This window comes from Symsagittifera roscoffensis, chromosome 4 (assembly GCF_963678635.1).
Source record: "Symsagittifera roscoffensis chromosome 4, txSymRosc1.1, whole genome shotgun sequence".
Lineage (NCBI taxonomy): Eukaryota > Metazoa > Xenacoelomorpha > Acoela > Convolutidae > Symsagittifera > Symsagittifera roscoffensis.
In genome coordinates, this window is record NC_087065.1 from 52,176,573 (window position 1) to 52,191,406 (window position 14,834).

Consider the following 14,834-nt stretch of genomic DNA (forward strand, 5'->3'; position numbering starts at 1 on the left):
TCCGCTTTTCGAGTGGTCGGAACAATTATTTAAACACAGACTGGAAGAGTAAATCGATCGGCAGAAAAAATATATGTTTTTTTTTAATTTAGAGGTTGTTAAGAAAATCTGAGAATCAAATATCACACGCGGCACTCAAAATTTTTGCCGTATATTGGCTTTAAAAGGGGCAGCTTTGATAAACAATCTGTTGTACTTCTGAGTAAAAAAAAAATCAATCGCCTTCCGATTGTGGCGCGCAAGAAGTCTAGGAGTGATCACAATATGAGTTAAGCTTTGAAATTTTTTAGTGTTGGTAGATGAGTCCTCGTTATTGATTATTATATTTTCCGAGAAAAAAGCAATTTGGAACTATTTGCCTCAATTTTTAGTCGTTTATTAAAAATTGTTTTTAGATAAAACTTGTATCTATAATCTTACTGCATGGATGTTTGAAACCACGAAAATTAAACTGTCTTCAACGGACCTGTTAAAAAATTGCTCGGGCGTTTTGTTCAGTGATAAATGACGACCGTGCAGTGAAAACCCAAAAAGCAATAGGGGCGCTACTTAAGTACTTGTTTGGTTTCGACGCTCGGAACTGATATGAATGAACGTGAATTCGGCCAGCAGAATGTGAATCAAATGGACTTGAATGAAGCGAGGGATAAATGGTCAATAGGGGAGAATTGTCGACTCCCTTTGCCGACAGGAGAAGAGCACGTTCGAGAAACAACATGCGCGACGTCACCCACATCGACTTCAGAATTTGAGATGGATGACAGAAACACTTTTCCTGGAGAAGAAGCGAGCACCAACAAAGTATGTTTAAGATAAATGAAATCAGAGTATACCGCAGCTTAATCAATCGCTAAGGAGTTTGAATTTTTCAGTTAACTATCTTCATCATGATCGAAAAAGCACTATCGTTGAGTTATATTTACAAACATGATAACGAATACTTTTAACTGCCTGTGCGAATACAGTAAGCTTTCTTGAGATAAACTTGTGATTCTTAACTATCGTAGTTGAAGCTGGATTGGATTCGACTGTCGATTATGTGGTAAAAGTTAACTCTTGTCTTTTTTGCTTATCTTGGAGTGCCAAAAACGGGAAATCCGTATGCTGGATAATCAGACTGTATTTACAAACAATACATGACTAGAAACGCAATTGTAGTTGAAATTCTAGAGTAACGCACTCTTGCTTCGCTGCGCTTATATTTGACAGGAGTGGAATGATATACACTAGTGAGTGTTTGCCGTTCATTGTTTTTTCTTACGACATTGACAGTTTTGACAGAAATTGTGACACCCAGTTTTTTTTAAAAAAAAAACAAGTGGAATGGATCTTTAAGAAACCCTTTTTGCGCTTCGCTTTGCTGCGCTAAGATTCAGCAGAAGCTGTATAATGCGCCTGAAGCATTGCTTGCTGCTTTTCAAGATAGTTTCTAATTGTAACTCAATTGAAAGTAGACTCAATTTATCCCTTTTTTATGTTTTAAATGCAGATGCATTGAATTGTGGACTCATTTGTCAGTTGTCTCAATTTGCGACCCTTTGTTCCGCATGTTGTTAAGAGTCCATGAACGTAGTTCAGACTCTTATATAGGTCGCGATGATTTTTCTTCCCTTTTTTTCAGGAAAAGTCTTAAAAATTTTTCAGGCTCAAATTTACTTTTTCGCGGTTTGACTTTAATTACTTTTTAAGTTCAGTTCATTTCCTTTGCTAAAAGGAAGGCAAACTACACTATCTAACAGCGAAAGTTTAAAGGTCAGCGACTTCTAGTTTCGAAAGTGGAATTTAATTCTCAGATTTCCCAGCGAAATAAAAAAAAAATTACCGATTGATACAGTTTTCTCAAATTGGGTTAATTTGATCGAAAAAGTGCCTATCACAAATTGTTCTAATAATTAAAAGCGCCTTGAGGGCATGCATTTTTTCTTTAAATTTTGGAACTTTCGCAAATTTTCTTGAAATTTGAAAGTTTTTTTTCAAAAAACAAATCAGATTTTTTTTTCTGTTTAATTGCGCTCATTGACTCTTTTTCAATTGTCTGTTGGCTATATTTTGAATTTTCGACCTCTCCAATCCCAAATAATATAGTCACGAATTTTTTCAGACCTGTGAGTCATCGTTTGGTCTGGGTCCTTTCCGTTGCAGCTCCTCTCTGGTGACAATTAACCTGTTCGCAGTAGTGTTATGTGTCACCGTCTTCTTCGAGAGCTTCTGCACGAATGGAGTGAATCCGACCAACTACCAGAGTCTGGAGACTAGATTCAGCTTCTCAAGTACCACTTCTGGCATCATCAGCATCATGTACGATGTGGCCTACTGCCTCATAGCTGTACCATGTGAGATATATTCTTCCCATTTTATGCTAGTCAATCAGTTATAAATATTATGAGTAAATTCGTGTTCGTGTATTTATAAATCAGTAGCAAATATCAATTGTTGCAAAGACATCGAGAGAAGATCGTAAAGATGGTTGAACAGGTCAAGTCAAATGATGTATCTAATTAAGTTCTCACAAAAGTTTAAAAGTACTCACCGACTACCCCTTGCACAAATTACACCACTTTGGAGCTACTAATTGACATTATTTTGATCGGCTGATTTTTAGGTGTATTTTTTACTAACGGATAATAAATGATAGATTTTATAAACTAGCGCCAGCTCGCTCGCTGGGGACGTAACGCAATATAAATCAAAATCAAATCAAGTTTTGTGGAAACGTGTTAAATTAACTTGGGAAGTAACTTGTTTAAAAGTAAGCTTCGCCCATTATTAAGTTCTTTTCAGTGTTTCGGTAGTGTTCAGAAAAACAGTTCAACGACCTAGAAACGACGATACGTTTTCAACTCTCTCTGACAAATCATAGATCCGGTACTGACTTCTCTCGGCTGCTAATATAGACAAAAGAAATCAGCCGTGGGTCCAGAATTTTCCCAAGGGGTTTGACTTTTATGGGTTCATGAGCTGGTTTACTGATAGCAAATTAGTATCTGAAAAGACAAAAGCTTATAAGATGAAGTCAAATAGGTCAGCGATAAAAAGCCACCATTTTTCGGCAACCTTTTTGATATGTATATTTCGTAGTTATGAGCATGGTTGCATTTGAATGAATGATTTAAATCAAGGTATATACGTCAAAACTATCAATTGGGCACATTCAAACAGTTTTATTCTGCATGTCGACAACAGCTGAATTGGAACGCCTCTTCAGCTCCATTGGATTTGTGCTCTCAAACTCGAGAAACCTGCTCAGAATTTAAAAATGCTGGAAATTGTGTTTGTTTTTGAGTGCCACATCAATGAACTTCGTTTCGTTATCGAAGTCATTAAGATCAAGCGGAACTGAATCAAACATTCAAAAAAATTCGATTTTTTTTGCCACCGTAGCCCGGAGGTAACAATAATTTTTTGATATAGTTAGTGGAGTTAATTAGTGTGTGTTGTTAAAGTTAGCTACCTGGGCACGAAGTATTTGACCAAACCCAAATGGATGGCCATCGGGTTTACTACAGTCTCAGTGGCATGTGTGACCATGGCAATGCCCCAGTTCATATCGGGAGTCTACCACGTGAACTCCGAGGGAGACCTGAACACTTGCGACGGCAACAGAACGCAGTTGTATTGTGATGTCATTTCGCAAACACAGGATGAGTCTGCAGTATACCCTGGTAAGTGGGAGGGCGTCAATTGTACGAGATTTGCCAACGGTTTTTGGCAATGATTTGGGTACGAAGATGGAATGGTTCTTAAATACGTTTGAGAATGAATTTTACGACACTTGGACGATGATGTCTAATTATTGGGGGCTTCTGATACTCAATTGTGCACTATTTTTTTGCAGAATATGGGACCCCCTCCAATAAGGACACCTTGAATGAAGTTTAAAACTGACAACAAAAAAATTACAAAAAAAACCCGAGATATATAGCTCGAAAGTCCAAAGTTTTTATCAGTGAAAGTTCGAAAAAAGTCTTGTTATATAACTAAATTTGGTCGGTTATCTTTCTTCTAACCATTATCTTTCTATCCTCACCCAAAGGCTATCAGAGTCTGATTGTTGTTTGATGCCAACAAGACCCCGTTTGGTAAAATTGACGCACTAGATTATTATACTCCCCTCCTCTGGTAGTTAAACAACAGTGATGAACAAACATGCCACCTTCACTGCCACAAACATGCCATCCAATCAATCTTGTTTTTATTTTAAGATAATCCTCACTCTTTTCCAGATCTAACAAACGTAGTAAGTTAGTTCTCAATTCTCTTTTCCTCTAAATTATCTTATCGGGAAAGTTATTCAATGAAGAAATTCGGTTTGTTCGGACTTGAAAGAAAACTCAAAGAAAACTAGTTATTGAAATTCTGAATCATTCTTTTTCAGCTAAATTATCGTCCCTTTATTTAAAAGAATTTTAAAGATTTAGTAGCAGTATTATTTACTTAAACGGGGCCTAGGAAATTAGACGACAAGCAAATTAGATGACCGTAAAGAAACGGAATTTACGGCACGCAATTTGCACGCAAGTTAGTGTCTAAATTCCGTTATTTTCTGATCGTCTTATTTGCTTGTCGTTTAAGTTCCTAAACCCCACTTAAACAGCTGATCAATTTTTAGGAGCCTTGGAAATTAGACGATAAGCAAGTTAGACGGATGCTACAAAAACGTAATTAGACAAAGCCATGAAAAGTAAAAGGTTAACAAAATTTTTTTCTTAAGAGTCAAGTTTCACAAATACAAAAAGAGTATAAAATGTCAATGCCTATAAAAAACAATTAGTTTAAATGAACATAAAGTGTCAAATCCGAATGTTATAGGAGAGTTTTGAATTGAATAAATTATGCATGATTGACTTGTAAATTTTTTCGCCACCAAAATTTAACTGCTTTCTGCAAACTATTTTAATTTTTCTCACGCAATTTGTCTGCAAACAATTTTAATCTCTCTCACTTTCGTCTATTTTCTCACAATTGCTGTTTTGCAAAATCGTCTAATTTCCTTTTAAGTGCCTCCGTCTAATTTGCTTATCGTCCAATTTCTCAACCCCAATTTTTAACCATCGCGCATCATGTTTGCGTAGTTTTGGCCACATTTTTTATGATGCTTCTGCTTTCCTTTTTATGACGATTATGTTTAATTCTTTCAAATAAAAATAAACGAGTGGCTATTATGACGTAATGTTTCTATTGTTTAAGTGGTGTTATCGGTGGGTAACTTCCTGTTTGGGTGTGGCACTGTAGCTCAGAATACACTAGCAGTGCACTACTTCGAGGAGAACTCGGCAGGCAACAGTGGCTTCTACTACGGCATTATGCAGGCAACCAGGTAATGAGTTGCTCAGAAAATGAATTACTCAGAAAATCTGCATAAAATGCTTGAAAACATACCAAACCCCTTTCTCGCCGAGTTGTAAAAATGGTTTGAATTAACTTTTGTTTCTGAGATGAAATTAGAGCTAGAATAGATGAGATTGATATGACTCTTCTTTAATTTTTCTGGCTACTGCAAAATTCATGCAAAGTGTTACCGATTGGTCTAAGCGTCATTAAAAAACTCACCAAGATAAGAATGAAACATCTACAGTTATTTAATTCAGCTTGTACTTGATTCACAAACTCGTCGATGCAAATGTGATATTTTAGGTCTTTGGGGTCAATCATGGGGGCTGGTCTGAATGCGGTCTTCCTGACTGTTCCGGTGGATCTAGAGGAGTTGCCTGTAGACAACTCACACGTGTTGTGGGTGGGGGCATGGTGGGTAGGCCTCTGTATTGGGGCAGTAGGGGTCATTCTATGCGTGCCGCTAGTGCTCTCTTTTCCACTCAAGTTCAACAATCAGTATACACGCAATACAGGTTAGTTTATTTTCTTTCTGCACACGAAAAGTGAATCGTGTTTTCCAAAATTTTGCGTGTAAGTTCGTTCTGGCTGTCAATCTTGTAACACATTCATAATTTTTGCCATTAGTGACAGTAACTAGATTCTTAACGACTATAACGCTGCTAAACTGAACTGATTTTAAACAGATGCGTAGTCTTTTCGTTATTGTGACAAGAGTTTAAAATGTGATTAAAAAAATGTGATAACTTTACTTTCAGTATCAAGAACTGAAAATCAGTCGCAGTCTATTCCGTTTTCTTCCTCGGCTAAAGCGAAAGAAGACATTCAGGTAAGTGTGGGCAATTTGAAGTCGCAGCTGTCAGCGGTGGTGTGCAATTTGCCCTGGATTCTGTTCACCCTAGCTGCGGTGCCGGAGGCCTTCATATACTCTGGCCTGGTGACATTCGGAGCCAAGTTCTTCCAACAGAGTCTAGCGATGACTTCAAGTGGAGCTGCAATAACATTCGCATCTGTCATCGTTTTAGGTATGAAAGGTTGCCAAAAATCGAACTAATAGAATCAATTTTGATTCCATTGCGTTTTTTTCGGGCAATGTCACAACGTAATTGTACAGAACTATGGCTTGGGATGGTTTTTTTTTCATCCGATTTTGGCACTTTGAGGAAGTTTATAGGTCAAGTGTGATATCGTTTAAAAGCTTTTTGGTCGTGATTGAAGTCTCAATAAAAATTTGGGACTGTTATGTCGAAAAAACTAGTCTTCATGCTTCCGCTTGTTAGACTGATTTTCCCACTGACTCACTACCAAAAAATCACTAGCAATCTTTTCTTTAGAGCGTATATTTGAAATTATTTTGCTTAGTTCTACTCAGGGGCGGATTTAGGGAGGGAGGTGGACGCCCCCCCCCCTCGGATTCGACCCAAAGGGTCCCCACCCTTTGTACTATTTTGAGATATCCATATTTGGCGACGGAGCCTAAAAATTTTCTAAAGGCGCCAATATATACTAATTTTGAAGGAAGAGCCTTTTTTGGCCTGTTTTTTTTTCAAACTTTGACCGCGGCGCAAAAAATTTGACCAAAATAGGTTCTTTATAATGATTTGGGAGAGCTCGGAAAATCAATTTTGTCGACATAAAAAAAGTCGACAAAATGTTTGACAATTTTTTGAAAATCCGCCTTCCTTCCCCTCGAAGTTCCTCGATCCGCCCCTGTTTCTGCTGATTTTTTTATCCGCTTCTGATTTTTTTCAATAATTATAGAGTTCGGATTATTCTGTTAATTGCACAGCTACAGACTACTCTATCTTCAAACTAGTGCTATAAAAAAAGGATCGAATCAGGGTGTATAGAGCTTGTTTTGGCGTTTTCTCGCTTTTGTTTGCAAAGCGCAGCTTCGCCTCTGTATTTTTTGGTCTAAACTTTTAAAAAGTGCCCAAAAGCAGCATTTTAACCTAATTTTTTGAATAAATTGCCTGCGGCGCTGAATGTTATAAAGAAAAACAGGGTCTCGAGGAAATCCTATATAATTATTTTTCTGTTTTTGATATCATGGGATTTACGGAGAATGTTTTAGGTACATTAGGAAGCATCGTGGGAGCATTGATATCTCGCAAGATGAACTCGCTTCGCGGCATCATCAAAACCCTGATGACTGTTACGCTTCTCGAAATGATTCTATCCTCTTCTATTCTCTTACACTGTCCGGAACAATCTGTTTCTAATGTTCCTGGTGCTACTACCGAAGAGTCGATTTCGAGTATGTTAGAAAGTGGAAAAGTGTGTTTTGACAAATGCCAGTGTTCTGTTAGTCTTTTCCAGCCAGTATGTCACGAGGCGTCTGAAACTACGCTGTTTAATGCGTGTTACGCCGGATGCGAAGGTGATAAGACTGATTGCTCATGTGTGGGTGCTGTTAGCCACGGGCATGAGTCATCACTTAACCGAAGCTATCTAGGAGAAAATGTGGAGGAAGGTTTTTGTGCAATAGACTGTCCTGAGAAATATTTCGCCGCAATTGGTGAGTTCAAAATGCGCAATCTCACAAAGGCTTCCATTAATTTTTCTTAATTAATCGTTTGGCCTAACTTAATGTAAAAATGTTAGTTTTTCGGCTCTTCCCCCCCCCACAAGCGAAAATTCACTAGTAAATTTAATGTTCACAATGTCCCAGTGTTACAAAAATTGGCGTGCTGACTAATTAGGTCCTGGCCAAGATATTTGGTTTTTATACTTAACGTCGTAAGACCCCTCGTTACACCATAAAACTTATGCTTATGTGAGGTGGGGGGAAAGGAAAACGAGAGCCAGTTTTTCAAAAATTTAGCACACACTTGCTATTTACACTAGTGAGCAGCGTAGTGTATTATTACGAACCTTCTTTTTTTAATAACTTAACTCGCAAATAAGTGTTCATAAAACGTTTTCCCTTATTTGGTGGCACTAAATAAGTGTCACCTGATTTGATGGCACGGCTCTTTTCCAGTCCCACCCTTTCAAAATACCGAATTTTATGTTTGTTTTACGTGTTATTACGGCTAAATGCGTGATGTTACGCTGTTATGTATGAAGAACAAATCTGTTCACAGTTGACGATTTGTTCACCATGCCAAATTTCATTGCATTATGACAACGTTAATTAAGCTTTTCAAAATTGAATTTGAAAGGGGGGGACTGGAAAAGAGCCGGTGGCACTTGCTATAATCACGATTTGTATCATTAGAAATTTCATAGCATCTATTCTCTGCTTTGATTGTGGCTAGTGTTTGTAAAGTATTAAGCTTCAATGGCTGAGTGGTTAGTGCGCGAGACGCATAATCTCTAGGTCGTAGATCGAATCCAAGACATAGCCGAAGTTTTACTAATTCGATGCTTATTTCTTCTTTAATTGCACTTTATAGAGCTGCTTTTTGTCGTGTTCTCGCTAGTGTTTGCGAAGCGAAGCTTTGCCTCTGCGTAAAATTTAAAAAACGCGCATTCGAATGATATCTTACTTGGTTGTTTCAAAATGAATGATGTCGTGCATTGTTTGCAGGTCTTGGTTTCTTCTGTTTTGCGATGCTCATTAAAGTACCGATCGGGCTAAGTGGAAACCTGAAACTTATCTCATCGCCCCATCTCGCTTCTCTTTCCCTCGCAGTTTCAAACATAGCCTTCCGAGTGCTCGGAATGTCCACAGGACCCCTGGTATTCGGGGCCATCATGGACGCCAACTGTGACCTATGGGAGGTGACTTGCGACGAAGGTCAAGGGTCATGTCTTTTATACAGTCTGGACAAACTATCATTCACTACATTTCTACTGGTGCTGTCGTGTGCTTCAATGGGCCTCCTATTCTATGTTCTATCTATGCTGGCTTACGGAAGAAAAAGTCTGGACTTCTATCCAAACCAGGAAAAAAAACTGGAGGAGGCTAAAAGTGAACTAGCTGAGCCTAAATGTATTTCTTATATCAATACTCGCAATCAAGACATGTAAATATTATAGTGTAGTCTTCCATCGCTTATTGTTTAGTTTTACTCGAAACTAAGACTAATTATATATGTATATTGTTCATCTTGTTTTCCTACTTGAGAACTCGTTTGCACATTTTCAATATCAATTTTGGATGTAGCTTTCCATGGATGTTTGCGGAAATTGCGAGATTGGTTAATATGCCGACATGCTTCCTATGGGTATAAAATGGTTACCTAAAATTAATGGCCCAGAAAACCAGTCAATACTAAAGAAAAACTTTCTCTGTAAGTCAAATTTTTCTTTCGATAACTACTGAAGAGCCTTGAGCAGCAGAAAAACGACCAAAATGTGAAAAGGGGTTTTCTGTTGAAATTACGAAAGTTGTAAACTAAATGTGGATTACGGTAACATTTCAAGCATCAATTTTTTTATTATTTAGTTGTGTTTATAAGACTTTGTTTCAGGTTTCAAGTTTTTCTTTCTAAAAGTCATTTTGTCCATTTTCAGTAACTTGACTTCAGTTGTCTGCAAACTGTTGTGTTCATACAATGGGCAAAGTCATCGCCTGTCAGGCTTGCATATCGGACATTGAAAGTCACGATAAAGTCGCGATAGAGAAGTCGATTTGTAGAACTGCTCAAATCGGGCTAACAGCCGGTCTCATTTTGCAATCGCAAAAGTAAAATGATAAGTCAAAGGTTGGGTTTCCTAAACCTAGTCCAAAAATCCTAGTATAGCTTAGGTGGCTGCTGTCGTCGTTGATGAGTCGATTCCTATTGTAAAAAGAGAGTCATTTGTACTGGGGTTTTTCTCTAAAAACGTCATGTAAACTAATAAATGTGCATTACGATAACATTTTAAACATCTATTTTTCATTGTTAAGTTGCATTTCTAACATAATGTTTCAGTTTTCAAGTTTTTCTTTCTAAAAGTCAATGTCCATTTTCAGTAATTTCACTTCAGTTGTCTGCAAATTATTGTGTTCATACAATGGACAAAGTCATTGCATAGCAGGCTTGCATATCGGGCATTGAAAGTCACGGTAAACAAGTCGATTTGTAGCACTGCTCAAATTGGGCTGACAAAAGTCAATGTTTAGCGCGGTTGAAAATTTTCAAAACCTACCTCTACTTGCGAAAGCAAGTGTATTTGTAATCGGGAATTAGTCATTTTAACCATGAACAACTTCTCATAAATCTGTTAGAAATGCGTGCAGTTACTTTCTTGCGCAAGCTGAGTTGCTCAATACTTACCCGACCGATCAGCAAGGGTGTGGCAATCGGTTACTAGACTTTCACATAAACAATTTAGCTCATAAAACTTATCTGTTAGACTTTTTCGTCTCCTCGTTTTCTTTTTGGAAATACTCCAACAGAAATATTTTGAGCGTAATAGTATTTACAAGATTTGTCCTTTTCAAATTTTGCTTTTTTGTTGGTTGCTATTTTACCATTTCATTGTTTTTAAAAATCTTTTTTCGCCCATTTTTCAGCTTAACCGGTTTCGGCCTATTTTATATCGGCGTAGTGACCTCAAATTGCGCTATTTGATAAGAAAAACTAGTTTTTGTGTGCGTGTGGTTTAAAGGGGAGGGGAATTTACATTTTTTCATTCGTTTCAAAACCTGGCCATTTGAGATCCCTTTGATACAGGCCCTAATTTTTTCAAATGCTCAAGATCAGCGCCACTTCCCACTTGGACTTTTTTGCAAACTCATTTAAATTTTAACAAAAAAGCTTTCATATGTTTAGCTAGTTCGTTTTTCGACGTTAACCTTGTTCAAAGTCCTCTTACAAAAAAATCAATAAAACCGCGTTTTTGATTAAAAAACATAATTTAATGTTTTTTTCACAGTATTTGAAAATTGCTGTTTTTCCGTTAGTAATTTAAACCAGTAAATTTAGTTTAAGCGTTAAACATTTTATTATAAAAAGCACTGTTTTTTGTTTTAAAACGAGAGTTTTTACCTTGATTTAAAACAGGTTTTAAAATACTCCTAACCCTGCCTCTGCTAGTTTTTTCTTGAGCGTCATGCTTTTTAATTATGTAACTGTTGTTTCGCAAGTGGTGCGAAGCTTAGTTTTGCCCGTGTTTAATAGTAACAAGCGTAGTGAGTACTCTTAGATAGGTCTTGCTAATTTTTTTTCAGGAAAAATTCTTGAAATTTGTTCACGCTCAGTTTGATTTTTCGCGGTTTGACTTTTGATTTTTTTTTCAAGTTCAATGCATTTCCATTGTGAAAAGGAAGGCAAACTTCACTATCGATCAGCGAAAGTGTAAAAGTCGCGAAAAATGTGATTGGCTTCTAATTTCGAAAATGGAAATTAATTATCAGATTTCCCAGCGAAATGCAAGTTTTACCTATTGATCCAGTTTTCTCAAATTGGATTATTTTTAACAAAAAAGTGTCCGTCATAATTTGTTCTACAAATTCCAAGAGCTTTAAGGCCATCTAATTTTTTCGAAATTTAAAAGTGTAAGGTTTTTGAAAAACAAGTCTGTTTTTTTTTTAGTTTCCTTGCGCTTATTACTCTTTTCCAACTGTCAGTTGGCTATGTTTATAAATTCACTTGAAACTACCGAGTTTGCTTCGAGTAATTTTTTTTAAAGTTAATGTTTTTCGGATTGGTGATGTTCGTCCTCTCGTTCTTTTGTTTCGTTTTTTTTTTCAATTGCTTTTTATTTTATCTTAAACGGTGTTTAATTGGGTTTGTTTCCAAAGCTTTAGTTTCGGCGTATAATAAATCAGTTATGCCATCTCAGACAGCGTTCTTCGGAGAGCTCATTACTTTTTATGCTCTAAAGTATTTGAGTTAATGTCATCACAAGCGGAGCCATCGTTTCTCCTGTTTCAGTATGAGTGAACTTTGTCTCAACAACAAGTGTTAAAACCGTTATCATTGCTACCTGAGTTTAAAGTATAGAACATGTGAAGATGTAGATGAATAAGTGTCAGTACTGAAGTGGTTCTTTCGTTGCACTAGTAGCTAGCAGTCTATATCATTCAAAGCAGTTCTGATTCAAATCCTAGATTCTTCCTGCCTCGCCGTTTTTTACTGCAGCTCCGCTTTTGTCAAGAAGCTGCATGCTGATTAATTTTCAAACTGAATTAGTGGTTACAAAGCTTAATCAAAAAAGTTTCTTGAAAAAGGTTTTTTGTTTCAAGTTTTTTTTGTAAGCACGTAAGCTAGCAGTTTTCTGTAACCTGTTTGCTTTTGAATCGAAATAGGGAAATACAATTTGAGAATATGATCTTTTCAAATTTTTTTTTTTTCAAATACTTCATTTTTTTGTATATGAAATTTCTGAATATGAATAGGTCTTGAAAATATCTGTTTAATTTTTTTTAAATTTTATTCGAAATTTTTGCGTACATAATCTGCTATAAGATCAATAGTTTGACCAGATGTCCGAGAAAAAAACATTTACAGCACGAGTTTAATTTTGATCATCTTTCTAGTCCTCGATGAAGCCTATAGTTGCGTAGAATCATCTTTTTTGCTATGTTTTGATGATTCGGGCACAATCGAACAACTGGCAACTGAGATGAGATATGAAAATTGTCTCAGAAATTAAGATGATCCAAAAACAATGACGTTGTTTTTCAATTCATATTTTTCGATTGATATCGTAATCACTGTTGACTTGGGAACAGAAAAATTTGAGTGACACGACAGCTCGCCCTCATCAAAGTTTTTAGAGGTGTTAAGATTTGCTTTTAGATGTCTTAAGATTTTCCTTCATCATACTAACTTAAGACTAAATTCATAAATTGTTGGTCTTGTTTTCCTCTTGCTACTTATGAATTTTTCGCACTTTCCTTTCCAATTATGAATTTTTGGATTTATTCATGGGTTTGATGCGGGCATGTTGTTAGTAGCTAAAATGCCAAGCTTCTTCCGATGGAGATTTTTAATTGCTTGAAAAGCTTTGTCCTCGAAAATCAATACCTAAGAGATAAAATAAATTTTCCCAGCAACTCAAAAAGGAAACAAAATTGTCGCCGATCAAAATTAACTTGAAAATTAAAAAAGTAAATATAACAGTATAGTTTCCAAAGGGGAATTTCATTATGAATTGCAGCGGAATAAAGTAAACCAAAAACTGATCCAGTTTTTTCAATTGTGGATAGTTTCATAACTAGCGGAGCTAGCGATGTCTATGCTAAAATTAAAGTCAACTTTACTCCAACCGAATTTTCTTATTTCAAAATCGTTATATTGGCTTGCTGGGTTGTTAGTATAGCATGAGTTAAGATGTTTGGGTAAAAATTCAGTTTGTTGCGCTGGTAACCGTCGATATCATTCAAGACAGTTCTAACACGGGTCTTATTTTTTCTCAATTTTGCCGTTTTTCGAAACTTCCTTGCAAACTTTTTTGCCGAAACTTGCAAAAGATTTACCAATTTACTTTGACGAAAACTTCTTAGCGTTTAAAGACACAGTTATGCCTTGTAATCTATCAATTCCAAACTGGAAATGTTTGCTCATTTTTGTTTTTCTTTCTAATTCACTTGCGAGAGCAAGTGACTTGTAATCGAAAACTTGACTTTTTTCTTTCTTTTTACTGGCGACAGGTCTTGGTTCGGTCGCACCTTTTCTTTTCCATCATGAGTTTATGTAATTGTGTAGGTATACCTTGTTTTTTATGGAACCTCTACACCTTTCGGACCTTTTTCAAGAGGTAAAGCACGTGCCTGTGGAACATAAGTTAAAGAGTTCGGGCCCCGACCGAGCCATTTTTTTATTATAAGGAAGCATTTTTTGGAAAACTTCAATTGTCGGGCTATCGTTCGTTTTTTTTTGTCAACTTATCGGTCCAACGCTTGGATTTTTTAATGATTATTTAAGCAACTCTATTTATAATTGAAAGTTGGTATTTAGTTCCTAAAGTTTACTATTTTAGATTTCGTATATATATTTTTTGCTTGAATGAGTTTGTTAATGTTTATGTGGCATCTATTTATTTTCGGCTCTAGTTTTTGGTGTCTACTCAAATGTTTTCGACTCAGTTCCCACTCGAAAAATGAATTTCAAAACTGATTTGATGGCCGTGATGATTCTTCTTATCATATTTTTTTTCAAAATGAAGATCATTTGCAACAAGTTCACAAAATTTTTGTTCTTTCTTCGAATTAAAAAATTTTTTTCGACCTACATGTCTTCGTCTCACTGTCTGTCTGATATTTTACAATTTTATTATTGTGTTGTATCCAAAGTGTTGCGAAGCTCCGCTTCACCTAATGTTTAAAATTTTTCAACCAAATTTGAACAAGTTTTTGCTCAGTTTTAATCTCAATTTCTGTGGCGAACCAATTGGAAGCATGTATTTTATCCTCTCAGAGTGTTTACTTCTAAGTAATAAGAAGTTTGTTTTGTGTAAGCTTGTTTTTGATATTCTATCTTGTGTTTACGAAGTGAAGATTCGCTTCTGTGGCCCTTGTCTGCAGTTGTTTTCACACTTCCGAATAGCATGTGTTGTAAAATTGGATTAAATAGATTGTTTGTATGCAGACGAGTCAAACAGAATCACTGAATCTTTTTCTCAAA

At 36.3% G+C, this 14,834-nt stretch overlaps 1 protein-coding gene across 1 annotated transcript; it reads left to right on the forward strand.

Annotated features, from left to right (window-relative positions):
* Positions 1–398: 398 nt before the first annotated feature.
* On the forward strand, positions 399–9,384 carry LOC134844560 (solute carrier organic anion transporter family member 4A1-like). Its single transcript, XM_063861288.1, has 8 exons — positions 399–801; positions 2,102–2,333; positions 3,444–3,662; positions 5,188–5,317; positions 5,635–5,846; positions 6,090–6,356; positions 7,406–7,849; positions 8,864–9,384. The coding sequence occupies exons 1-8, from the start codon at positions 586–588 to the stop codon at positions 9,304–9,306; spliced, it is 2,163 nt and encodes a 720-aa protein (XP_063717358.1). The 5' UTR covers positions 399–585; the 3' UTR covers positions 9,307–9,384.
* The last annotated feature ends 5,450 nt before the right edge of the window (positions 9,385–14,834 follow it).